The sequence below is a fragment of the Balaenoptera ricei genome, chromosome 4 (genome assembly GCF_028023285.1).
Source record: "Balaenoptera ricei isolate mBalRic1 chromosome 4, mBalRic1.hap2, whole genome shotgun sequence".
Lineage (NCBI taxonomy): Eukaryota > Metazoa > Chordata > Mammalia > Artiodactyla > Balaenopteridae > Balaenoptera > Balaenoptera ricei.
Window position 1 is genome coordinate 32345484 of NC_082642.1, and position 27603 is coordinate 32373086.

Here is a 27603-nt window from a genome sequence, read left to right on the forward strand (position 1 = left end):
ATCCATCTTGGCTGAGTGATGCGTGCGTCACCAGGAAGGACCCTGAGTCAGAATGATTGGCCAGAGACAACCCAGAAACTAACCCCATCCCCGTAAAACCTGAGACTGTGAGCCACGTGGCAGAGTAGTTCTTCTGGGTTCCCTTACCCTACTGCTCTCCACCTGGGCGCCCCTTCCCAATAAAGTCTCTTGCTTTGTCAGCACATGTGTCTCCTCGGAAAGTTAATTTCCGAGTGTTAGACAAGAGCCCACTCTCGGGCCCTGGAAGGGGTCCCCCTTCCTGTAACAACGTCAGGAAACTCTGCCACCAGAAAGGGCAAGGGTGGGGGACACAGAGCATGCACTGGTTGATAGCAATTCTGAAATCCTGCCCCACTCCCTACCCTGGATGCACTTGTGTTAGGTTCTGACTCTACAAAACCTTGACCAACGTTCCTCATGGCTTTCCTTTTTCAGTCTGTTTTCTGTCCGTGGAAGTTCGGGAGCCTAAGGATTGTTATGTTTTGAATAATCACAAATATTTTTGGATCAAACTCTTGATTTCTGTAAAAGTAAAACTCTAAAACTTTCAATACATTTACCCTTTATTTGCTAGCAGTCACATCAACATGGTTCCTCACCATGGCTCTCAGATTTATTACGTTTCATTGCTTTCTTACACTTACCTAGCTTCTCTGGCTTGACTGAAGGGTGAGTACCTTAGGGCTATCAGAATAATAGATACGAAGGCCACACCCTTAAGCTCCTCATTGTCCTTAGTCGTTTTAACTGGCTGCCTGTTTTACATTTATTGAAAAGAGCCTTCTTAAATGCTGTATCTTATGGATTGGTACCTAGAATCGATCACTATTCCAGTCCTACATGGCCTTGAATTTCCTTTTCATTTCCACTTACATCCCAGCCAATTTTCTTCAAAATCTCAGTGTTTCCTTGAAATAAGTTGCCAAAGGTAACCAATAACACCACCTCATACCACCAAATTTTACCAAGTGTTTTGCCACAGGATAACATGTATCCCCATCTTTCTAGCCTCTGTATACTTTTTTTTTCACTTCCTACTGCCCACCTATTAACCTAATGGCACATATTTTAGGGTTTTCTTTTTCTTTTTTTGCTTTTATAGCAGCCCTCACTTCTAGTTATCAATATTTGTATGGGTAAGTATAGTTAGTTGAAACTGAAGTAAGAAACAAATTCTGAAACCTCAGTGGCTTAATATAACAAAGATTCATTTTTCACAAGCGTATAGTCTGTTGCTCATTGGTGACTCTCTTGGTTAACAGGTATCTGTGAAGAAGATTTTTTCTTTTAATCTTATGATGAGGTTTCCAGTTGACTGCAGACAGGGAGAAAGATCTGCAGAGTACCACCATTAACCAAAATTCATCACACGATCATGTAAACCGAAAGGGAGCTAGGAGTTGTGAGAAAGCATGTGGATATTTGGTGAGTGTTAAACATCTCTGTCATGACATATGATGTGTATTAATTATAAGTATTGAGTACTGTATTGAAAAATCTAAATCCATTTTGTACAGGTTATTACTGCCTCTCCCAAAAGGAAAAAAAATAGAAGTTACTTTTATAAGTCTATCAAGGAAGAAGAAAAGACTAAAAGAATTTATTCCAAACCGGCAAAAATAATGCAATACCTTATGTTTAGAGAAATATATTCTGGCTTTATTTGCATGCCAAATACATGACACATAATTGACAACTGTGTAGGACATGTATTTAGATACCTTTACCTTATAAAGTTTTACTATCCTTGATAGTATTAATATTTATATTTGCAAATATTAACAAGATTAATATTTTAAATTATGATATAATTTTAATCCTAAGTTTCTCATGGAAATACTTGCAAATTATGAAAACAGAAAACAGAAAACTGATGAAAAGAAAATGACAATCATAATCATGCTTCCCAGTAACAACTATTGTTAGCACTTACATTTTTTTCTTTAAGTTTTCACATTCATAGTTTATACTATAGCTACAATATTCTAATATTACTTGATATCTTTTCATTTTGCTAAATATTTAGTATGGCATTTTCCCATACTAGTCAAAATCATTTGTAAACATCATTTAATAGCTATTCAATCAACCACATAGATGTACCATAATTTATATAATTATACCCTGCTTGTTGGACATTCAGGTTTCTTTCTAATTTTCTAAATTACAAGTTAAAAGAAATGAGTCTCTTTGCACATAAATCTTTGGACTTGTGAATGTTTCATTAGTGTAGATTCCAAGGAGTACAATTACTTGATCATAAGGTATACATATTCAGAAACTAATGAATATTGGAAAATTTATTTCCAGAAATATACTAATTTGCACTCCCGCCATTGGTATACAAATATGTCCATCTTACCAAACTTTTATCAGCACTGATGTATGTACACACACACACACACACACACACGATATATATATATATTATAGATATTTGCTAATTTGAGGGAAGTAAAAATAATATCTCCTTGGTTTACTCTATGTATGTTATTTTTTGCAGTAGCTTTTTATTTAATTGAAGAGTAATTTTCATAATAAAATAAATACATTTAAGGTTGCATTTGCTAAGTTTTGACAAATGTGTACAGCAGAGAAACCACCACTCCAATTGAGAGATAGAATATTTTGATTATTCCAAAAAGTTCCCTTGTGCCCATTTCAAGTCAATCCTCCCCCATAAGCAGGCATTATTCTGATGTTATAGTTTTTAACATCAACTATATCAAAGTTAATATCAAAATGCAGCCATTTTAAGTGTATCAGTCAATGAGCTTTAACAAATGTATATGTGTGCGTAACAACATCCCAATAAAGAAAAGGAACATTTCTATTACCCCAGAAATGCTTTCCTTTTCTAGTCAGTTCCCTTTACCTCTGGCCTTGGAGAATCACTGATCTGCTTTCAGTAGATTAATTTTGCCTATTTTAGAATTTCTCTTCTATAAGAGAAATACCTAGGGATGGAATTGATGGGTCTTAGAGTCAGTATACACTTAACTTGAACTTTACTGCCAAACTGATTTCTAAAGTGCATATTCATTCTGACAAGCATGTATAAGACTTTTATGTGCCCCATTTCCTTGCCAACATGTGAAATTGTCAATTTTAAAAAAAATTTAGTCTCTCTGGTGGGTGTGTAGTAGTATCATATTTTTTTGAATTTAGTCTTTCCGGTGGGTGTGTAATGGTATCATTTTTATCATTTTTTAATTTGTATGTCTCTGATAATTAATGATATTGTGTGTCTTTCCATGTGCTTATAAACCATTTGTATATATGACTTTGTGAAGTGTCTGTTCAGATATTTTGCCCATTTTTAAAATTTTTATTTTTTAAAATTTTATTGGAGTATAGTTGATTCACAGGGTTGTGTTAGTTTCAGGTGTACAGCATAGTGATTCAGTTATACATATACATATATTCATTCTTTTTCAGATTCTTGTCTCATATAGGTTATCCCAGATTACTGAGTAGAGTTCCCTGTGCTATACAATAGGTCCTTGTTGGTTATCTGTCTTATATATAGTAGTGTGTGTATGTTAATCCCAAGCTCCTGATTTATCCCTCCCTACCATGTTTCCCCTTTGGTAACTATAAGTTTGTTTTTGATATCTATAAGACTGTTTCTGTTTTGTAAATAACTTCATTTGTACCGTTTAAAAACAAAATAGATTCCACATATGCACCCATCTTTTTAAAAACTGGGTTGTTTGTCTTCTTATTATTGAGTCATAAGAGTTTTTGGTTTCCTGGACAGTTCTCTATCAGATATATGTACTTTGAATTTTTTTCCCAGTCAGTGGCTTTTCTTTTCCTTTTCATAATAATGTCTTTCAAAAAGCAGTTTCTTTTTTACATTTTTTAAAACAACTTTTCTTAAACTAGTTGGTGCTTTTTGTGACCTATCTAAGAAGTCTTCTTTTATCCCAAGTTAACAAAGATTTTCTCCTTGTTACCCTCCAGTAATTTTGTAGATTTAGTTTTTATGTTTAGGTCTACGGTGTATTTTGCATGAATTTTTGTGTATGGTCTGAGTTAAGAATCAAGGCTCATTTTTTAACCAAGATCGGAAAAGAATCTGAAAAAGAATAGATATATGTATATGTATATATATAACTGAATCACTTTGCTGTACATCTGAAACTAACACAACATTGTAAATCAACTATACTCCAATATAAAATTTAAACATTTTTTAAGAAAGAAAGAAATACCTACCAGGTGAGAGAAGATAGAGACTGGAGGCCCAGAGGAGCTCCAGGCCTCCAAAGATCTTGCTTTATGTGCTTAGAAAATGATAGAGCACCATATGTTATATTTTCAAAGGTAGCTATTTCCTATGAAATAGGCCCACTAGGACACTCTTAGAACAGTTTGAAGTTAAATCTTTCGGAGACTACAGTCATAGGGGTGATAAAATCATGAGGGGGACTTTCAAAGGCAACTGTTTTCAAATCTTCCTTAACGAAGTTAAGAAGAAGCAACTCTTCGCAAGTTGAGGGCTGAGAAAGTCCAAACGTAAGGAACCTGGGTGCCTGTGGGGAGGGGACACACACGTGGGAATTAAGGTAAAGCACCGAAGAAGAAGAATCTCTGACTCAGTAACTCTCTTCATTGTTTTTCCCTCTGAAGTGTCTAAGGTCTAACCTCTCCTTCTAGAGGATGAGTGAGTGGAGCAGGAAGAAGGCCCACCCAATTAGAGGTGCCTGGGATTTCTGCACATGCTATCTTTGGGGCTGGTTTTAGAATCTCCCTCAAGAGCAGATCAATACAAGATGGCCAAGGTTGTGGTAGAGAGCAGGGCCATGCTTACCTTGCAGCTCCTAGGACACTGACATTTGACTAGTGGAAACTGGGCACTCAGCTAAAACTTGCTGAATGAAAATAGGAGGGAAATGAAGGGGGAGAGAGAGAGAAGTCTGAGAACCATTTGACTTACTGACTTGATTTTACAGAATAATGGCTTTGAGGAATCAAAGAAGTGGGCAGGGATTTTAAAATACTTTATTTTCCATTATAGGTTATTACAAGATATTGAATATAATTCCCTGTACTATACAGTAAATCCTAATCTGAATATATAAATATGTATAACTGAATCACTTTGCTGTACACCTGAAACTAACACAATATTGTAAATCAACTATATTTTAATAAAAAATATTTTATTTTATGTTCTAAACTTAAAAAATAAAAGGCTCATTTTTTTCCCCAAAGGGATATCCAGTTATTTCTATATTATTAGTTAAAAAGACTTTACTTTCCCCATTGAAATGCTTTGGTATCTTTATTGAAATTCAGTTAACCCTATCTAAATGGATCAATTTCTGTTGTCTCTATTTTGTTTCTTTGGTTTATATGTCTGTCTTTGCGTCAATACCACATGGAATTGACTCAGTAATCTCTTCGGAGGCGTCATGGGTAATGGTCTAAATTCATATGATAGCTTCCATTTAAAAGCCTCTGAATAACTAAGATTTAAAAGCCCTTGAATAACTAATGTGAAGGAACTCCCCCAAACATAAAGAACTACATTTTGGAAAAAACAAAACTTGGGTTAGGGTTCCCAAAATTTACATTTAGGATACTTCCTGTGTTGTCTCTTTTTTGCCATCTAGTGAGAAATTACTGTGGTTCAATTTTATTAAAGACCTGTATTTAAAACTGGAAGGACTATCAAATACAAGTGGTCCAGCATTTCTCAAACTGGGTTTTACATAGCCTAAGCAACATTTATTTCCCAATAATCAGGATTCATATGTGTGTATATATTTTTACATAGGTGTATATATATATATATATATGTATATATATATATATACATATAAATGTAACTTTATTACCACCTGTAGTATTAGATATTTAATATTGTATATAATCTTTTTCAAAACAAAAAATTTAAAGAAAATAAATGTTAAACAGTATTTTATCACTTACTGAAATGGGAAATTTTTTCTAATATGTATTTTTATAATAGATAATTGTTAAAATAAAATAATTTTGATTTTTTTTTTTTGGCTGTGCTGTGAGACTTCTGGGATCTTAGTTCCCTGACCAGGGATGAAACCTGGGCCTTCAGCAATGAAAGCACAGAGTCCTAACCACTGGACTGTCAGGGAGATTCTCAAAAATAAAATAATTTTGGTACAATCTAAAATCATCTCACAAACAACTCATAGTATCATAATCTGGGAAGTACTAGAGGCCTATAAAACTACTGTAGGTCCTTTAGGGAGATTTCCCCCCAAAAATGAGCAATATATTATCTAGTCAATAATTTTCATTTTCAGGTGACAAAGATTTCCAGTATTTATAATATGGTTTATGGGTCTTAAAGATTCAAGGTTAGGGCTCAAGTCTCCATGTGCTAAGTCCATTGTTTTGTCAATTATACCACTGTGTTAAAAGTATCCTTCACTTCCCTGGTGGTGCAGTGTTTAAGAATCCACCTGCCAATGCAGGGGACACGGGTTCGAGCCCTGGTCCGGGAAGATCCCACATGCCACAGAGAAACTAAGCCCGTGTGCCACAACTACTGAGCCTGCGCTGTAGAGCCCTTGATCCACAGCTACTGAGCACGCGTGCCACAACTACTAAAGCCCAGGTGCCCTAGAGCCTGTGCTCCACAACAAGAGAAGCCACTGCAATCAGAAGCCCACGCACCGCAACAAAGAGTAGCCCCCGCTCGCCGCAACTAGGGAAAGCCTGCGTGCAGCAACGAAGACCCAACGCAGCCAAAAATAAAAAAATACATAAATACATATATAAATAAATTTATTAGAAAAAAAGAGTATCCTTTTTCCCTTGCTTACTTTCTGAAACATGTATTCAAATTGTTATTAAAACAGTTTTTATGAGAGTGGAACCATTATCCACATTAATATAACTATGCAGAAAGAGGCCAGTGGCTAAGTCAAGCTATGCTGTTGAATTTTGTGAATTTAAAATCCACAAAAGCCCCCAAATGTTTGGTTTGTTTAAATTATGTCTCAGGAAGCAATAAAATAAAACTTGAAATTTTGTTAAATGGGAAAGACACTTTTCAACTTCGTTATTAACCTTGACTGTTTCTAATAGAATTTCTGATTTTTCCTGAATGTAATCCATATGACTGAGTACAATTTATCCTTTGAATATAATTACACACTATACATTATTTTTTAAAAGAAAGTAAACCTTTCAAAGGATCTAATCCTTAGAAAAAAAGATAGGGAATAAAGGTGATTTTAGCTCTTCCACGTGTGCTTAAATAAGCATTTAAAAGCAGTTAAAATGGTTACGTGCTCCTGTTTTGTTGCCTTTGGCTGAGAAGAATGAGTAAGCTTACAAAATGCTATCTAGGAAAGTATTTGTTGAAACTTGAACTTGATATAAAGGAGCTGCAGTGTGGGCTTCTTGGTCGATAAAAATACTCTTCATCTCCAAAATTCAAATAAGTCTACACTTCTGGACCACACTTCAGAAATAGCACGTGGAGCCAAGCACCTGCTGCTTGAGCGGGCGTGCTTGACTTCATTCATTCACACATTCACTCATTCACTCTTCATTGGGGCAATCACAGCCTCTACGGTACCTGAATCGCTTTGTGAATCATTTCTATTATGAATCATTTTGTGCACTAAGCCCAGCTGTGATATTGATCCTTATGTATTTTTAACAAGAAGAATACGCCATTGAAGCTTTACCCCGTTCAAATGTATCTTAGCATTCCCAATGATTTTTTTTAGTTAGTTAGTTAGTTAGTTAATTAATTAATTAATTAATTATTTTTGGCTGTGTTGGGTCTTTGTTTTCTATGCGAGGGCTTCCTCTAGTTGCGGCAATCAGGGGCCACTCCTCATCGCGGTGCGCGGGCCTCTCACTGTCACGGCCTCTCTTGTTGCGGAGCACAGGCTCCAGACGCGCAGGCTCAGTAGTTGTGGCTCACGGGCCCAGTTGCTCCGCGGCATGTGGGATCTTCCCAGACCAGGGCTCGAACCCGTGTCCCCTGCATTGGCAGGCAGATTCTCAACCACTGCGCCACCAGGGAAGCCCCCCAGTGATTTTTATACTTTGTTTCTCCAGGTCTAACTTCCCACCTCCCCAAAAAGATTGTGACTGCCACATGAAATGATCAGCGAAAAGAAGAAAATGAAAAGTTAACTACAAATTATATTCTTTAAAACACTGATAATTTTTGTTTTTGGAGAACAATCTCTTCATAATCTTTGCCTTACAATGTGGAAGGGTTGAAATTTTTATCCAGTAAAAAAAAACAAAAAAACAAAAAAACACAGTGTAAAGATTTAAAATCCTAATGACTTCATTATTTCAGACACTTAATTTTTTTGTTTTTCAATTTTCTCATTTTAATTAAAATTTAAATATGATTGTTTCTCTTTAAAGTGATAAAGAGGGATTTTTGTGTGTGTCTCTCTTAGAATAATTACGAAGGTATATAGGATAAGGTAATTGTGTAATAAAATGATCAATTAATGTGCATGTAAAAGTTATTGAGCTTTTAATTTTGTTCTTATTAAAACTCATGTGCATTACAGATTTTATTGAACTTTCCATCCATTTTCTCTCATATCAGCAATTTAAAATGAAATTATTCCTCAAAGTAGCCTGGAATGGGTTTTTTAAAAAATATTTGTTAGAACTTAAAATATTCTCAAAGTGCTGTACCTTCTCAATTCCCGTGATACCTACTGTGCCATATCTGGGTCTTCATATTCCCTTAGGCAGAGTCTGCATGTCCTCTGCCTCTGTGAACCGTCTCGATAACTATTTGTCATCCTTAATATATTTTCTACATTTATTAGGCAACGGATATGCATTGTGCTCAGTACTTTGCTAACCAGTAAGGAACCCAAAGAATAAGACTGACAGAAAGTCAAGGTTGAACCTCAAGTTATCCAATAATTACAGACAGTTTTATAAACTGACACTGTGAGCGTTTTGCAACTCACTAGTTTTGTTACATGCTCTTCTTCGACTTTTCTTCTTGAGTTCTGCTAACTTCAAGGCAACCTGGATGCATATTCCCGTGAGGAGAGCCAGAAGTAGCAGCCACAACTTTGAAAATTTAAAAAATCCCTTTATTAAAAAAGAAACAGATAGTTGCACTTGAATGTGAAAATAGTTTCTGGAATATGTGCCTTTAGAAATAACTTTACCACATACCATGAATCATCAGAGGCACATGCACTCCAGCTTGAGAAGCTTTAAAGGTGATCTACAAAAGATGAACTGCCATGAATATTTTATCAGAAGAGTTAGAACTCAAAAGAAAAGGAGGAAGTTAAGCTTCCATAGCCACATTAGTGATAGAGCATCAAGGGTACCACCTTAATAGTTTGAAAAAAATATTGATCCAGGAAAGAGCAGAGGGACAAAGGAGAAGTCACAAGGGCACTCTGCTGGGACCAGTTAGATTTGTGTCCTCTCTTGAGTTGACTGTTTGACCTTGGAAAAGTTGTAGCCTTTCTTAGTGTACCACTCTCCATCTGCTAGAGCGATTGCACAATCTCTTCAGTCTTTTCTAGTTTTTCCATCCTATGATTCAAAAATGCACTGAATTTCTTGTCATTTTACTGCACTCCACTTTGAATTAATGAACACAGTAGAGTGGCAACGATCCGTAAGTGCCAAGCTCGCCACCAGAAATAGCTTCAGTAATGTAATTTTAAAATATGTTTTGACTGCCTGCAATTTTGAGGCTGCTACAAAGGGAAGAAACTAGCCTTTATTGAGCTACTACAATGTGCCAGTCATTGCATATTCCACAATAAGAAAGAAATGACTCAACCTTTTTCCTTACCATCTATTTAGGAGCAAAGTTTATAAAATGGAATTACAGAAGAAACATTTCAAAACTGGGCAGCAGCAAAGGAAAAACTGAATCTTGAAATTTAAAGTGATGGCCAACGTGAGAAAGAATTAATGTTAGAAATCTTTTGGAGAAGGAGAAGTTTTCAGCTGAATCTGGGGGAAGATGATAGCTAAGTAATAAAAAGAAGGAAGGGAAAGTAGATATTGGGAAAGTAACAAAAATGCACTTGAAATGAATTCGCAGTATAAGGATTTTTAATGAAGTAGTAGAATGAAGAAGTTTGCAACTATGGAGGCCATAGTTTAGTTCCTTAAATGAATCCACATGGAGGAAATAACACTCCAGTCAGAGGACATAAGTCTATATTGAAAACCTACAAAAAGCATAAATTCAAGCCAGGGACCACAAAAGATACAAAGCATCTAAAATACGATACTGGCCCCTAAGATGTCTCTGATTTAGTAGAAGACTCAAAGCATCCAGACCTTGAAGGGTAGTAAAACTAAATTTTATAGAAACAAATCAAGACATCAAAAGAAGACCTGTCTTGATATTTCATGAGACGTTACCAAATAAAGAATTTAAATAATGCGACTACAACTCAGAAAAGAGAGAGATCACTGAGCCAGCACCATGAGATTAAAAAAGAAATGAATGGCATGATGTCTGACCACCAGGAACTTATAATTTTTAAACATCTACTTCACCAACACTTAGAACTGTTCCACCTCTCCCTTGTCCCTCGTTACCCTTTTGTTTCTGTTTTCTGTTAGCTGAGTGATGACGGCATTGCCATTTACATCAGCGCTGAGCATCTATTCTCATCTTCTCCTAAAACATTGGGTTTAAAAACATACAAAGGAGCAGCAGGAGACTTGAAAAAGACCGACTTTATACATATATATATATATATATATATATATATATATTTTTTTTTTTTTTTTTCTTGTATGACAGTCTAAAAACAGAAACCAGGAAAGAATCTAGGGAAGAGAAGGATGGTGTAAAAGTCACTCTTTTCATCTTTAATGCACTAGGCAAGACTCAGAATTGTCTTTATCTGTATGTGAGCAAAGGGATACAGTTTTTCGTTCAGGTTCTCAGGGGCAGCAAGGATCGTTGCTGGGCTTCAATTTTCAAGTGGAGAGAGATGGTGCCTAAACTTATTTTGAAATTGTGTACCTGAACATGGATCATATTATTAAAGCAGGAAGGAAGCTTGGAGAACTGAAGCTACTCTTCCTTCTTTCTCTCTCTATGTGAATCCCAGAGATAGGAAATGGTGTGTTCAAAGTCACAAATTGGATGAAAATAAGCTTGGAGTGAAACCTGAGTTTTCAGTACTCAGTATTTTGCTATTTCAATAAAACCAAGTTACAGTTTTTTTCTTGGAATTTAATTCCAAGAAAGATTTTGATCTCACCCAAATGACTGATGCATACCATCACCGGGCCATGGTTTGGCCTTGACTTAAGTCAGAGCTTAATTTAATGCACAGATGAGTATACACATTCCCAGTCCAAAAAATTGTCCCTTCCTTTATATAACTTCTGATTTTTCCTGTTTTTTTTTCAGTGTATTTTGGACTTTATTATAAATTAATACATATTCATCGTGGAAAATCTGGAAAACATGTCAGACTATAAAAAAACAAAAAATTTTATCTCACCGCTCATTACTTTATTTGAACAATCTTTCTATATATGTTTTAACTATAAACTGCCTTGAAATAGTTTAAGAAGTAGGAAGAGATTACTTTATGAATAAGTTTCTTTTATTAAATAGGAATAGCATCACCTCACACTTCATGAATACCCACCCATCTGTTAATATGGGTAGTTCCTTTAATTTAACAGGCATCCAACAAATGGAACTCTCTTTTTAAAAATATGCATGTCTGGGCTTCCCTGGTGGTGCAGTGGTTGGGAATCCGCCTGCCAATGAAGGGGACACGGGTTCGAGCCCTGGTCTGGGAAGATCCCACATGCCGCGGAGCGGCTGGGCCCGTGAGCCACAACTGCTGAGCCTGCGCGTCTGGAGCCTGTGCTCCGCAACAAGAGAGGCCGCGATAGTGAGAGGCCCGCGCACCGCGATGAGGAATGGCCCCCGCTCGACGCAACTGGAGAAAGCCCTCGCACAGAAACGAAGACCAAACACAGCCAAAAAAATGGATAAATAAATAAATAAATTTATTAAAAAAATAAAAAAAATAAAAATATGCATGTCATAGCGAGATGGAGATCCTAATGCAGTACAGGGCCATGGGAGCTGCCTTGAATTCATAGTGCATGGTCATAGATTTAAGAAATATTTCATAGCTTGAAATTTTTGTGACATACGGAATGTACATTATTATAAAATACCTGTTCAATAATTTGAACAGAGAAATTTGGGTCACCTACCAACTCCTCCCCTCATTTTTTGCATGTAAATTATCAATCCAGCAATATTGGGGAAAGCACTCAATATTTTTTTAAGGTCAAATTTGTGTGATTTTCAAATCAATAAATCAAACGTGAACACCCACATCCGTATCCACACACCTACATGCAGGATATCGATCAACTAGGGAGGGGACAAGAGATTGGAGAGCAAAAGGAATTGTAATAAAAGAGCCATGAATTTAGTGTTGACACTTGCTGCAGAGAAGGACCTGCTATAGAATAATTTCACTCATCCATTCATTTATTCTTCATTCATTGAACATTTAAAGATACATCATCTGTGCCAAATAACTTTAAATAAAAGATTGTACAAGATAATCTCCTTAAGATGAACTTTAAAAAGCTCAGTGTGTGGTGTAAGAGATAGGTAAAGGAACAGATATCGAGCCACATAATAGTGAAATGATTGAGATAATAATCAGGATAACTAACATGTATCCCTTCAACAAATATTTCTGTGTCTACGATGTGCCAGAGCCCACATTAGTCACTAGGAATACAATGATGAACAGACAGTGGATACTGTCCTAATCACTTTTTATGTTGTCTCCTTTATCTCTCATAATTGCCCTGTGAAATGTATGTTATTATCACTCCCATGAGACTCAGAAAAGATAAATAAGTTATGCAGAACCACACAGGTCAAACTAGGTCAGATCATATTCAACAACTGATGTACAACTATTATGAGAGCGAATGGCCTCCCTTTTAAGGGGCATCCAAATTCAGCTGGAGTAGAAAGTGGGTATGTGTGTGGTGGTCTTGCCCAGGATGTCCAGGAAGTGCTTTCCAGGAGGTGAGGGTAGTATGATCAAAGTCATAGTCTCTCGAAGGGCACACTACATTTTGGAAACTTCTAGGAATTTTGTATTCCTTGAACATAAAATTTGAAGATGTTAAGAAATATGTTTTGAGATGTGCTGAGCTCAAACATAGACCTCTGACTTTATCCCACAGGCAGCATGAGAAGTGACAAGATCACATTTACCTTTTAGTAAGGTCATGCCAGCCTGGAGTGTAGAGAAAGGATTCAGGAAGAAAAAACTTTAGGTCAGGAAAGCATTGCAGGGGCTCCCACAAGGGATGGCAAAGGCCTAAACTAGGGCATCAACTGGATGGAGAAATTAGGGACTCCTCAGAATATAGTTAGGAGACAAAGTAAGGGCTTAAAGATTTGATGGACATTGGGAATAAAATATAAGAAGGATGACTTCCTGGAGTCTCATATAGATAACTTGATGGTAAGGATAAGAGTTTATGTGGGAGGAGAATTCAAGGGGTGATACAAATCCCACAGTTGAATATTGTTAGCCAGAAGCTCAGAGGAAAGATCTGGGCTTCGGATGAAGAACATTTACCATTTCCCGGCTGAAAGATAGAGAGCAGATATATGACCTTCCAGGTGAAATTTTTGTTCAGTGGTAAAGATGGAGGCCTCCATTTCTGGATGTTGGTGGTCTGCCAGCCTGGGGTACCCAAGTCACTGCGTAGAGAGAGCCCTCTATTGTTCTACAAGCAATAATTACATTTTGGTGGTTACATTCCTTAAATCTGAGATGGGGTCTTAGTGCTCCCACAACATCATCTAACCTATACTAACTATCAAGTGAGCAACTTAAGGGACATAGCACCAGATCACAGAGCTAGTAAGGACTCTCTTCACTTTCCCCTGTGATGGTGAGATGGGACAAATGAGGCTCTTGGGAATCTGCTGCCTACCTCACCGCTCCAGGTACATTGCAGTGGCCTAAATCCCTAATGTTTTTGGTAGTTATGTGGTCACAGCCCTTTTTCTCACACTCGTGGGAGACACCTTTAATTGATCTTCAACTCTCTCTCCCTGAGTCTGGGAATGGTCTAAAAATGACTTTCCATACAGGAAGCCAAGGAACTGTTACCAATTTTTCAGAATTGATACGTGATCTGAAACCCGTTAGTCTTCCATAGTATGGACCTTTGTTTTGGTCATTCCACATTTATGGCAGACACATGCCACACCCACAGGGCAAGGGTTGTGATAGAGGCATAGGTGACTTACTATTAGGAACATAGAGAAAGGAGTACTTAAACTGGATCAGGAAACTCAAAGGAAGGTTTCAGTCGAAGTGACATTGAAGGTGCTCCTTGGATTATGAGTTCAACTGGTGAGGAAAGTTATAAGTATAAGGTGGTCCTCTGAGATGATAGAGGGATGGGCTCTCTATGTTGAAAGGGATGGCGGCCTGAAAGAGAGTAGCACATTCCGGGAACTGAACGTAATTCAGCATGGATCAAGGGCAGGATGTAGATGAGACTGGCGGGCTACGTAGAGGCCAGCTCTTGAATGGTCCCCACATGATAGGTGATGAAATTTTGTTTTGTCTTTTAAAATATAGGGATTTTAAGGAGGGGACTATGTGATGAATTTATATTGTAGAAAAACCATTATGTTTATTGCAGAACAAAGGATCAAATGAAGAATAGTTTTTGTTTTTTTTTTTTTTGAAGAATACTTTTGATGCAGGATGACCAACTAGGGGAAACCTTCCTAGTGAAAAAACAATGCGTACATCAACTAAGAGGGTGACAGCAGAAAATGTAGAAAAGATTCCACATATTCTGTGGAGCTCGAAGGGACAGAAATGAGCAATAGGTTACTTGAGTGTAAGGAGAGGATAATTTAGATTGGCTTTCAGATTGCAGTTCGGGCTAATGGTGAATCACAGAGGAAAAATGGAGAGAAAAGGGAAAAGTAGGTGCTGGAATGAGGCAGCAGAGATAAATGAAGTTTTTTTCTTTTTTTCCTATTTAAGATTCATTGCCAGCAGTAGAATCTAGCAAATGGGCTCATGGGTCTCTCTTCTCAGGAAATCTCCCTGATGTGTCCAGGTAAGTTCAGATCCTCTGAGAAGCAGACACTAAGACAGGGTTAGACGTGCAAGAGACTTATTGAGGAAAAAGCTTGTTAAGGATGATGTGGGGTGGGATGAGGTGTAGGCAGGTAGAGTCTTCAGACCGTGATGCAGGGCTGACACCCCTGAAAGGAGCAGGAAGGCACAAGGATGGGTAGGAAGTAGGATACACAACTGAGTGTCCACCAAGCTATGAGGGATCCCTGAGCAAAGATTACATGTTAGGAGAGTCCCACGTTGGGCACCATTGGCCAGGCTTTAATGCCTGCATGGTGTTGGTCATTGGTGGGGAGCAGCCCTGAGTGAGCAAAGCTCAGCATGGAGAGCGTGTCACCATCAACCCTCCTTCCAGCAGATGCTCTAAAGAGGAGACCCTAGTGGCACACTTCATGGCCATGGAATATCTATTCTCGAATATTCCAGAGCTCCTTTTCTTCAAAGACCATGTTCTGTGTTTTCTTAGAGTCTGTATTTGTCTATTTGGCATCCATTCATCACAGGGCCAGTAATATGAACCATATTTTCTTACTTTCTGTATTCCTGACGCTCTGACACTTGGGGGCCTTACAGACCCTGGGGGAGGCTGCCCTTCCCAGGGCTAGCTAATTCCTAAAGATAATGACAACTTACCTATGAGTATGCCTTTCATATGAAAACCAACAATTCCCAAGTTTATGCCCTTAACCACCTCCTTATCTAAATCTCACACACTAAGCCAACATTTCCTCTGTTCTAAATCATCCCGGGGCCAGGTACCAGGTAACTAAAGCCAAAGCTAAAGCCCCCCAGAATTATTCAAACTAGCCAGTCCTAAACTGTTCCCTCTGCCCTGCCTTGCCTTCCCCACAGAAACCCCAGTAAAGGCTGTGGCACCCCAATAAAGAGTGAAGCCCTCTCTTCACTTCTGACTAAACCTGGTGTTCCTCCCGGGAACTGTCAGTAACCTTAAACTTTCTTTTCAAATGCATTGATCTCTCCCTGTTGTCTCTCAGTCACCTTTTGAAATTAAATTAAGATCCAGGCAGGAAACACATTGTATTTTACCACCCCTTTAAAATTAGAAAGTCACGTGACTTATTTTGGCCATAAATTGCCAGGGGAAGTTTTAAAACGTGGCATCTTCTGTCAGATTATCTTTTTCCCATCAAGGAAGACATATTTTGAGCAAAGCTGCCATCAGTCTGGGCTCTGATAATAAGCAGAGACGCTTGGTAACTCAGATGTGTAGAATGAGCAAGAAGTAGCAGTGATGTCATAAGACACTGAGATTTTATATTTTCACGGACATATAATCTAGGTTATTCTGACTGTGATTATAGCTTTGGAGATTTTTTCAGAGTATTCCAGTTTCTACACACATTGAGAGTATTTGAGAAATAGAAGGCAGTGACCATACTACCAGAATCCAGGTTGGCTGGCTAATAGAGAAGACAATTCAAAAGCCCTGATTTTCCTTCTGAGCTTCTAGAACCATTTATATTTAGAAGGAAAAGCTCGGAAGCCAAGTGTTGTGACAGGTTATTATGCATGAACATGTTCTTAGTTAATAAGACCACACATTATAACAGTCAGTCAACAATATTTATTGTGTACAAAGAACTGAATTAAGTGTGTTAGAATGCCAAAAAAAGGAGAAATAGATGATTATAATAATCCCTTATAACATATGCTGCTCGTTAAATGTTTCAAAGATTTTGCACAAATATTTTCTTCTACTCGAAGTAGGTAGGGAAAGTATCATCCCCGTTTTACAGGTGAGGAAATGGGAAGTCACAAAGATTAAATGATTTGCCCAAGGTCACATCAAAGTTACAAAGGGGATAAGTGGTAGAGACAAATCTAGGACACTTGGAGTAGATGTTCTTTTGTATCAGCCTATTAATTAAAATAGTTACTTCTCTGGAGGGCTAAAATTCTTGTTGCCAGAAAAAGGTTTAAGAATATTTTCAAAGCCTATAGTCAAACGCATGAACATACAAGAAGCATTCGTTTGTGCCATGGTATTCGTGAATGCTATAGGTAGAAAATGGACGTGAAGACCTAAAACCATCAAACAGGTACAGGGATTTCTAAAGCCCCTTTCAGTCTCATCCAGACTGAAAAGACAGCATGCAGTGTAGGGGAGGCATTGGTTCAAAACCTCAGGAGCTCCTGGGGTGAAATCTGAAACTGGCCCCATATACAGAGTACAGGGAGAGACCAAAGAAAGAGGCAGACCTTTCCAGATGGGTAGATGGCAGGTGTAATAAGCAAGAGAAGTTACAAATGAGGCTTGTCTTGAGCAGCTGCAAAACAATAGAACTTCACACCGCCCACCAGAACCTTGAACATTTATACAGAAGCCTTAATGGTGTTCAGTCCCAATGGTTTCAACACCACGTTGTTCTGTCAAGGCTGGGTCCCTGAAAACAGCTCCCGCTGTGTGTTTGGAGAGGGACTGGGATTCCCCAGGTCCAGCTTGCAGGTCAACCAGGAGTCAAGCCCTCTCCATGACCTCCCCCAACAGGGAAGAATCAACATTAAAGGAAACAGTAACAATTGCCATTTATACCTGGCTTTAGTTCTCAAGTGATTTTCATGTATATTTTTCACTTGTGTCTTACATTTTCGCTGTAAAGATTTGTCAACTTGAGTCCAGATATTGTACCCATAAGTCCTAAACTCTTATGGAAATACATAGAATAGGTGAAAACGGATTATTAAATCAAATTTTGGGATACTATTATAAGGCAACCTCCTTTGAAACTTGAAATTAACAAATTGATGTGGAGATTTTAACATGTGGACTTATGTTCCCTTCTAATAAATCTGGACTCTGTGTCTGTTTTGTTCTATCAGTTTCTAGACCAGGCGTTAAGAAACTGGTAGCTCCTAATTCCTATCTCTTGGGATACTCACTCTTGAAACCCAGTCACCATGCCCAAAGGAAGCCTGGAGAGGTTCATATGAAGAAGAACTGAAGCCCCAAAGCCCCAGCCCTGGTTGAATTCCCAGCTGACAGCCAGCACCAAATTGCCACCTGTGTCAGTGAGCCATATTGGAAGTGACTCAGAAATGAGCTGTCCCAGTGAGCCCTGCCCAAATGGCAGATCTAGGAGCAAAACGAAATATTATTATTGTGGGTTTTAGGGTGGTTTGTTACATGGTAAATCAGTGAAATTTACCTAGGTTGGTTTTACCTAGAGAAGCCTTCTATAGTACATAATATTGAGTACCTTGGTTTGAGTTTAGGGATTTTGTGTCTTCTTTTACATTTCAGAGTCAAAGAATACTCTCCTTTTCTGTGAACGTGAGTCTCTTCAAATGGGCCTTGGGTTTAGTGGATTGTGTGGTTATCTTGTGTTCTCATAGTGTTGTCTTACTGGGGTCATAGAGAAAGGTCATGTTTCTACAGGATGGAAGGGTATTCAATGAAACGAGCTGGGTTTCTTTTTGTCAATTACTGGAGCTAGTGGGAACATTTCCTTTAAGGAAAGGAAATGAGATTTGGGACAGATAATGAAATTCCCACTTCTCATCGTGCCTCTTTCTTGAGCCTCTTTGATTTCAAGGTGCTGAAGTACGTTTAAGGGGACTTGGTATGCTTAACCTCTCATCAAGGGCATGTTTTAATGTCACAGTTTGGCCTCACCCACGTCACACACTTAGGAAGAGCTTTAGGTCCTTGATTGGGCCAGACCTTAGAGTTGGCTTGGACCCAATGACCTGAGAGCTGATGACTCCACATTAAGGAAGATTTGTTCTTGGTGGGGAAAGCATGTAAGAGATCCACTTATTACACACCAATAGGATCCAAGAGGATCCCGGCCTTGAACATGCATTTAGGGCAGGAGTCTTGTCATGCCTGACACATAGTATGCGCTGCAGGAGAGACTATGACAGCTACTGTCTTTTGCCATAAAACCTAAGCTTTATTTGGGGTTGCCATTCTTAAGCTCCTCTTGTCGCTCCTTTCTTGCAAGTGATTTCATGCATTTGGCAATATAGCTCAAGCCCACGACAAAACGGCTTTTACACACACACACACACACACACACACACACACCCCTAAAGCGCAAATTTTATGAACCGGAGTCGTGGTTTACACTTCATATATTTCATATGAACTTCAAGCCACTTCAAAGGAGGCGTTTTTCTGGCTTTTAAACTGACAGCAGCTGTCTGGGTTTTCTAGAACCCGATGCACCGCCCAAACAGCAGGGACTCCCTCATCTTTCTCTCCCCCGCTCTGCTGGAGCGGGGACCCACGGAGCCACCCGCAGTTGGCTGGGCGCGCCGCTGGGGGGACACCACCCGCGTGAGCTCGGTTTCTGCCAAGCGCTGCCGGCTCCGGACAGAAGGATGGGTGAGAGGTCAGGGGTGCCCGGGGACCAGGCGCCAGGTGCCACGGGCCGGGAGACCCCACACCCCCTGCCGGCCTCCGCAGCACCGCGCCGCCCACTCAGGAATCCCCTCCCCTGCCGGGCGCGCCCCCGCCCCGCGGGCTGCGCGCGGCGGCCGGATCTTCTTGAATTTCAACACAAAGGGAATCCTCGGCCGCAGGAAGTGCATCACGAGGAAGGGGAACCGGGGGCGGGAAGAGGGAGATGCGTCCCTCCCCCTCGACACCCCCCGCCCTTCGGGAGCCCTGGGCTGCCGTGACGACACCCTCAGGGTCCCCCAGACGCCCCACCAGCCGGGAGAATCCAAACAAGGAGCCCCCTTCCCCGCAGTAGTGAGGGGCGGGCGCTCTCGCCTCCCGCCAGGCGCCCGAGCTTCCCGGCGGCGCGGACCCGGCTGCCCTGGCCGCGGCTCTCTCACCTGTTCGCTTCCCCCCCTCCTCTCCTTCCGGGTGCACTGGCACCTGGGCTGACGTTTGTTTTTCCACCCCGGGCTCTCAACTTTCCTCCTACGTCCTCTTCCCTTCCAGGTTTTCTGTAGATTCCCGGCTCCGGGGGTCCTGCATTCCCAGCGGCGCTGCGCCCCGGGCTTGGGCGAGGCTTTCCCGGGAGGGAGTCCCCGCGCCAGCAAGGGGGGCGGGACCGGGAGGGACCACTTTCGTTTTCCCAGATGCTGGCCGTGCCGGGGACTCGGCCAGGCTTTCTACCTGGAGGTGCCGGTCTGGGAAGGAGATGAAAAGCAGGCGAGGCTCTTTTGTGCTGCAACTATATTTATGAAGCAACCTTACGGGTTGTACTTGACATTGTATTTTTCAAACCGATAGCAACAGCAAACTTTTCTAGAAAGGTTTTGTTCACATTTCACCGCAGAGTGGGAAACCATTCATTATCCCTATAAAAAGCTATTATTTTGTTATATTCTTTTAGTTTAGAATGGCTTGGGGAGACTAATGGTAATTTGGGGAGAGGGGCTGAAACACCCCTTCCGGAGCCCAGGATGGGGAGGTGGGAAGACCCCGGCGCTTTGCATCAGTTTCCCGGTTGAAAGACCCGGGGGACAGGGGAGGGGGCCTTGCAACTCACTCCAGGCTGCCTTGCTCGGGTCGCGGGCACTTCGCCGCGGCAGCTGCGCCGGAAGGGGGCCACCTCCCCCCGGGGGCGCCTGGCTGCCTCAGCTCTCGCGGACACCGCAGGGGGACGTCCCCGCTCCCAAGTTCTGGGCGGCCGGGTACCTGCCCGACCTGTCTCCTCCCCTTCTCCAATACCACACCCACGGGACTCTGGTCTCCCCGGGAGAGGGACAGAGCGGGAACAAAGGGGTCTTTGTTCAGCGGCTCCCGGGGGGTGGGAGTCGTGCTCGCTCGCGTTTCCCGGCGCCCCTGGGAGACGGGCAGGCTCCGCGACTCCGAGCCTCGCCCAGCCTCGAGCACCGCCCTCCGCGACCCCAGCGCCTGAGGTCAGGGCGCGGCGCCCCGGGCCACCGCGGGTTCTTTTCGGGCGGGCGGGCTGCGCGGCGGCGCCTGGCGGGCTCTGCCGCCCGCGGAGGGACGGTGGGGGTTCTCGGAGCTGGCGGAGGTGGAGGGGGCGGGAGAGGGAGCCTGCGCCCGGCTGAGCCTGGAGGTGCGGGGCGGGCTCCGCGAGCGCTCTCGGGGCTGCTCCTGGCGGAGCCGCGGCGGCTGGAACCAGCTCCTTCGCTCCTTCCAGCCTCCCCCTTCTCTCGAGCGGCCCCATCACCGCGCCGGGCCCCCCTCCCCTGCCGTCATCACGCTCCCTTTCTCCGAGCTTCTTGGCACTTTCCTCTCGAACCATCCTTCTGGACAAACTTTGATGGAGAATTTCACACCACGCTGGAAAAATGCCGGTTATGAAAGGATTACTGGCGCCCCAGAACACCTTCCTAGACACCATCGCCACCCGTTTTGACGGAACACGTAAGTCTTGCACTTCGATGAGTTGCATGGGTTTTTTTTTTTTTTTTGAATGATTTTTCTCCTGTAAATTACTTTCGTTCCCACCCTCCTTTTTGCACCAGTGGATTTTGTTTCCTTATGTTCCTGCCGAGGTGTCTTTTGTGCGGAGAATTTTTTTCCTCTCATGGTTCGGTGTAGTATTAACACTTCGGTGTAGTTGGCCCCCTTGACTCTTAGGTTTGTAAAGTCTGGAAAAGAACCTGAAGAAAGACCGACACCCGTGTTCATTGTGGGACCCGTAATTCTTCGGTTTTTATTAATTTTATGAAGTGAAAATGAAAATTGTCCATATTGGTGCATTGCCAATCTATCCTTCTAGAGTTTCAAGGCTCCGTAAATTATAGGGAGAGTTTGGAATGTTCTTCGTCCATGGAGCTTCATTCTGTGAGGTCTTTTGGATAGGCATGATCCCATCTGAGTTTAAGAAATGCAACTAGAATCAAGATTGCCAAGTGTAAGCTTCCCGTAGAATTCTAAACGTTATGAGTTTGTCAGAATCCCGATTCCTGCTTCTCAGGTATTGAAAGGTAGCATACCTTTCAATCTGAAATTATCCTAACACTCGAGGAGAGACTGTTGGAGAAGGAGAATTCGGGCGTTATAAAGGTTGATCTGATCATAAGAGGAAGTTTCAACATAATTTTTTTGAGGGTGAATATTATTGGACGCTCAGCTTGTTTAAGCTTCTGTTTAAAAGCAAAGATATGGTGTGTTCTTGGAGACTGTTGGGAAACGTCTGAAAGTTGTTCTCTTTCAGGACCACGGTCAGGTCCCCGTTCCTTCCCAGGCTTCTCAAACTCCCCTCTTCTTGACCAGTTGGTTTTCCCTGTAATGAGGTGTCTGTACTTTCACCCCCAGCAAAAGCTATCAATTGGTTTCACTATGAATATCCACACCTTCCTCCTAGCTTATGTTGCTTCTGCGTGCTATCTTTCCTTTTCTGCCTGTTACACAAGACTTGTAGAAACTCATTTGTTCTAAAGGCTAGTAGTGATTCAGGCATCATTGTGTTTTAGGATGATGGCATATTTCTTGGAGCTGATGTGAGAGAGCACATCTAACTCTATTTTCACTCCAGTCGTCTGGATACACAGTCTTACTACAGTGGGAAGTAAATCCTGGACTTTGGCGCTTCAGGAGTAGTTGGAAAAGTTTATATGAGGGAGAAATCAACTATTTACTGGATTTTATTCTATTTTTACTTTCAACCTCCAGCCTACTCAGGGTAGTTGGTGTGAACATTCTTTCCAGTGTTTTTATCTTTATCTTTAGCCTTTCCTTCCCCTTTTATGTTCTAGATGTGTCAGAATGAGTGAAGTGCAATGGTATTATTTATCTGTCTTCCTTAGATAATAATAGAAAAATATAATAAAATTTCAAATCCCTGCCAGTGACATCATACCCACCACCCAACCACTACACAAAATCACCACTGCTATCTTCATGCATGATTGTGGTTACTACTGTTTATTAGCTTAGGAACTGGTCAGTTTCTAGTGGATGTTTGTTCTTGAAGTTGCAAATTTAAACCCAAAAGACTTTCAATATTGATCACAAGTGCATGTATTGAAAATGAGCTAACTGGTAAATGGTAGTTGCTTATCTCATTGTCATTTGAAGTTGAATGGAATGCAGTGTGTTCCCAGCATAGCCTTGGGAATTACTGCAGGGATATATTTAAGTACCAGTTGCTAATGAGAGGGGCTTTGGATCATCTGTGTGAGGAGATCTCTGCCTCTTTCACTATGACATTTGATAGACAGAAGGCATGTAGAGAAAGAATGGTGTACTAGTGCATAGCTCTTTTTCTATTTTAACTACACATTAATGTGAATAAAATAGAAGGTTAGAAGTTTTAAATCGTTGTTTGGGAAGACCATCATCACATAACCAGCATTTAGAATATTAGTAAAACTAAAACTGTTGGAGAGCATGCTTGGTCTGTTCTCCAAGGGTCTGTGGGATTCCTGGAGGGAACCACTTTGTATGAAATCAATCTGAAAATCAGTGAAGCAAATTTCAAAGTAATGAGTGACATTAAAGGTTTACTTTAGCAAACTTTTGTTGAGAACTTTTAAAGATACCCCTCATGCCAATAAACCCCACTCAAGGAAAGAGGACTGTATCCTCTTATTTGCTTTTCATTTGAATTGCAAGATGACTTGAATAATCTGAAACTTAAAAAAATACTTTAAGCAAATTTAAGCCACAAATTTTGCTAACATCATGGCATATCAGTTTGCCTGCTAAATATTTAGTTTATCTTTTTCTATCTTTTATGTGTTGACACAATTTTATTAAGTATAATTACTATCCCTGAAACTCTTTTCCTATGATCATCCTTCTTTCTCTTGATTTTTTTTATAGCAGTCATTTATTTTCTTGTGCAAGATAAAACCATTTGAAAGGTTTAAATTAACAAAATTGCCACTCGCCCAAATAAAAATTATACTGGAGAGTGCATAATGTTATTATACTCAAAATGTCATGTGTTTACTTGGTACATTTTCTGCCTTGTTAGGTATATTTTGTAGTCATGTTAGTTTCTTATTTTGTTTTATTTTGGACAATATCATTGAAAAAATAAGAGAGCAAACAATAACCCTTGTTATCATTGAAAAAATAAGAGAGCAAACAAAACCACCTTGCTAACTTAACCACCATGAAATATTATTATCTTTATTGATTTAATACTGTAATGGAAAATAATAAATCTTAAAACATCATGTAAAATTTCTCCCAGGAAAAATTAAATATATGACAAGAAAAGCCTATAACATAATCTTACTAATTTATCAGTTGAGTTATTATCATCACAGGGCAACATAAAATAAGTTAATAATATATTTTATCACCTAGTGACACTTTATTATTGAGCGTAATAGGATATTTTTTCTTTTTAGTATTTAAGAAGTGAGCTGTTGGTCAGGATTGAAAGTCAATAGTGGACCATTAATTGAAACTTTTTTCTCATATTCAATATAATTTTTAAAAACTATTGGAAAATATAAATCTTTTCACATAAAACTACCCTGACATATATTTACTCTTGAAATATGTTCTCCTGGTTTACGTTTAACTGAATGTAAATGAGACTTAGAAAAACTAAGAAGCTTGCAAATATTGAATATGTGTACCCCATTGAGGGGAAAAAAGTAACTCCAGTGAAATTCTTTGACTCATTGCATATAGCCATACTTCTCACGTGAAACACTTAAACATACACACACACACACAATCTTAACATTATGACCTGCATATAGTTTATTTTTTCATCGTTCATTTTTTTTTTACACATTAACGTACTTAAAAAAATCTTTTCTGAGTAGACTTTTGCTTTAAGTACATGAATATTAATCTGGACAAAGGGAAATGATAATAACAGAACACATAAGTACATATTTTAAAAAATAGTTTTTCAGTACAAATATTTGCCACAGGGTACCGTTTGAGAAAAACACATTTCTTTGAGGATATAAAACTTTCAAAGGGAAGTGTCCATTTTCCAACAAAATGGTGCATTAGCCTACATTTTCCAGTCACATCAAAATTTGGCCAGAACAGTTCTTTCTCTTTGGGGTTAGTGAGACAAGATCTAAGCTCTAAAGGACATTTGTAGCCCAGTAGACTCTATCAAGGAGATTCCATTCAAAGTATTCAGAAATAATGGTTTAGACATTCATTTGTATTTGCATATGTTTTACGTACTCCTGTTCAAAATGGTCCAAAGAAATTTGTTAAATTGAAACGCTTCCTTTCCAGAGGAAACTCAATGGAGTTTCTTTTCCCCTTTATACTTTCATCAAGGTACATAGATCTCTTAACTTCAGAAGCATAGAGAGAAGGGTAATGTACCCAATGCTGTAGGAAAGGGACACAATAAGGAAGGGGACAGTGGGGACTTCCTAAGTCTTTGCTGGGTCGTAGTTAGAAGAATATCATCAGAGGCATTTAGCCAATACAAAAGAATGAGCTCCATTATGTATGGGTCTGTCTGTAAAAGGCTGTTACATGAAAACATTCAAAGAAGTACCTAGCACTCCATAGATATCTCCCCACAAATGGGAGTTCATAAAGACTCGTTTGTATTTTTTCCATGCCACGAGTAGTCTCTTATTCCCATTCTGTATGTTTAGAGAGACAGTTCCCACGTCAGTTTTCTATTTCTGGGTAGTGAATTACCACTCATTCAGTGGCTTATCATCTCACATTTTCCGTAGGCCAGACATCCAGGCAAAGACTAGCTGGGTCCTGTGCTCAGGGCTTCCGGAGACTACAAGGCTGAAACCAAGTTGTCAGCTGAGGCTCGAGGCCCCCTTCCAAGCTCTCGTGGTTGCTGGCAGAATTTAGTTCCTTGTGGTTTTTCTCAGCAACTGGAGGCTTCCTTCCGCCTCCTGACACATGGCCTCTTCCCCAGGCCCTCTTACAACAGAACAGCTTACTTCTTCACAATTACTCAGCCATAAAAAGGAATGAAATAATGCCATTTGCAGCAACATGGGTGGACCTAGAGATTATCATACTAAGTGAAGTCAGTCAGACAGAGAAGGACAAATATAGTATGATATCGCTTATATGTGGAATCTGAAAAAAGGGTACAAATGAACTTCTGTACAAAACAGAAATAGACTCGCAGATGTAGAAAACAAACTTATGGTGACTGGGGGAAAGGGGAGGGGAGGGATAAACTGAGAGATTGGGATTGACACACTACTATATATAAAATAGGTAAGCAATAAAGACCTACTGTATAGCACAGGGAATTCTACTCAATACCCTGTAATGGCCTGTATGGGAAAAGAATCTAAAAAAAGTTATACATATACATATGTATATGTATAACTGATTCACTTTGCTGTACACCTAAAACTAACACAACATTGTAAATCAACTATACTCCAATAACAATTGAAAAAAAGAAAAAAAAAAAGAATCAGCAGGAATGCCTGTCGTTTAGAAGCTCACCTTGGTCAGACCTACCCAGAATAATCTCCCTTTTGACTCAAAGTTGACTGATTATGGATCTTAATTACATCTGTAAAATCCCTTCTAAAATCATATGACCTGTCCAAACTCAAGGGAAAGGGACCAGATGGAGTGTTTACACAAGGGGTTAGGAATCTCGGGAGCCAGCTTAGAATTCGATCTGCTACCGGTGCTGTCCCATTGCTGTACTAACATACGAAGCCTAACGTTCCCACATCTGTTCTTCTGTGAAGCAGATTTATTGAGCATGCTCTATGTAATTCTGTACGCACGTAAACTCTGCTGAGCTTGCATCTGCAGTCTTTGTGAATGTAAGGCCCAACTCACTGGAGGGAGGGTTTTTCTTTATATTTGGTGATGGCATATGAGTCAACCTAGCCTAGCCGTGTTAGTCAGCTGTGTTAATCAGATTCTTCATTCTCTGATCTACAAGTAATGTGGGAGACATAGGGATATTTTCAGAATATTGATCCCAGTCTCTTGACAGGATGCTTCTTCTTTCCAGATAAGGAAGGTTACATGGGGTCTGTTGGTCTGTGTACGGGTATCTTAATCTGAGGGTGAACCAGTCCACAAATGTGGCATCTGCAAAGGACACAAGACAGGTCCTTGTATTCTAAGGTGACTGAGCTGTTTCCACTTTATTTACCTTCTTAACCAGTTCTGTTACTGGGTTCGTATGTGGACTGTTTTGAAACAGTATGTTTTCCATCTTTTTCTTATGCTTCTAACCATGTTTCAGATTTTAAGAAACTCCCCATTATGCACTCTTGTATTGAGGTTGGCTGTGTTAAATAACTTTCTTTATGTAAACTTTATTCCAAGAGTACTAAAAAAATAGAAAGAAAGAACAAGAGAGGGAGAGGGAGGAGAGAATAGAGAAGAGGGATGAGGAAAGAGGGAATTATTTATTTTCATTTTTTTGACTTTGGAGATGAATTCTTTATCTTACAAAGGACTTATTGCATGGGTTCTCAAAACTTCCCTGCAATGAACAAAGTGTTTGATTTACAAGAATTTGGATTTAGGTATTTACCAGAAATGCATTTCTTTGGATGAGTGAGATATACAAATAAGAAGAAAAAATTTATTATG

General features: G+C 39.9%; 1 protein-coding gene across 1 annotated transcript in view; it reads left to right on the forward strand.

Annotated features, from left to right (window-relative positions):
* The first annotated feature begins 21407 nt into the window (after positions 1 to 21407).
* Positions 21408 to 27603, forward strand: part of KCNH8 (potassium voltage-gated channel subfamily H member 8) — a 403459-nt gene continuing 397263 nt past the window's right edge. Inside the window, exon 1 of the mRNA XM_059921945.1 lies at positions 21408 to 21483. Within this exon, the coding sequence (XP_059777928.1) occupies positions 21408 to 21483 (76 nt within the window). The remainder of the gene's footprint in view (positions 21484 to 27603) is intronic.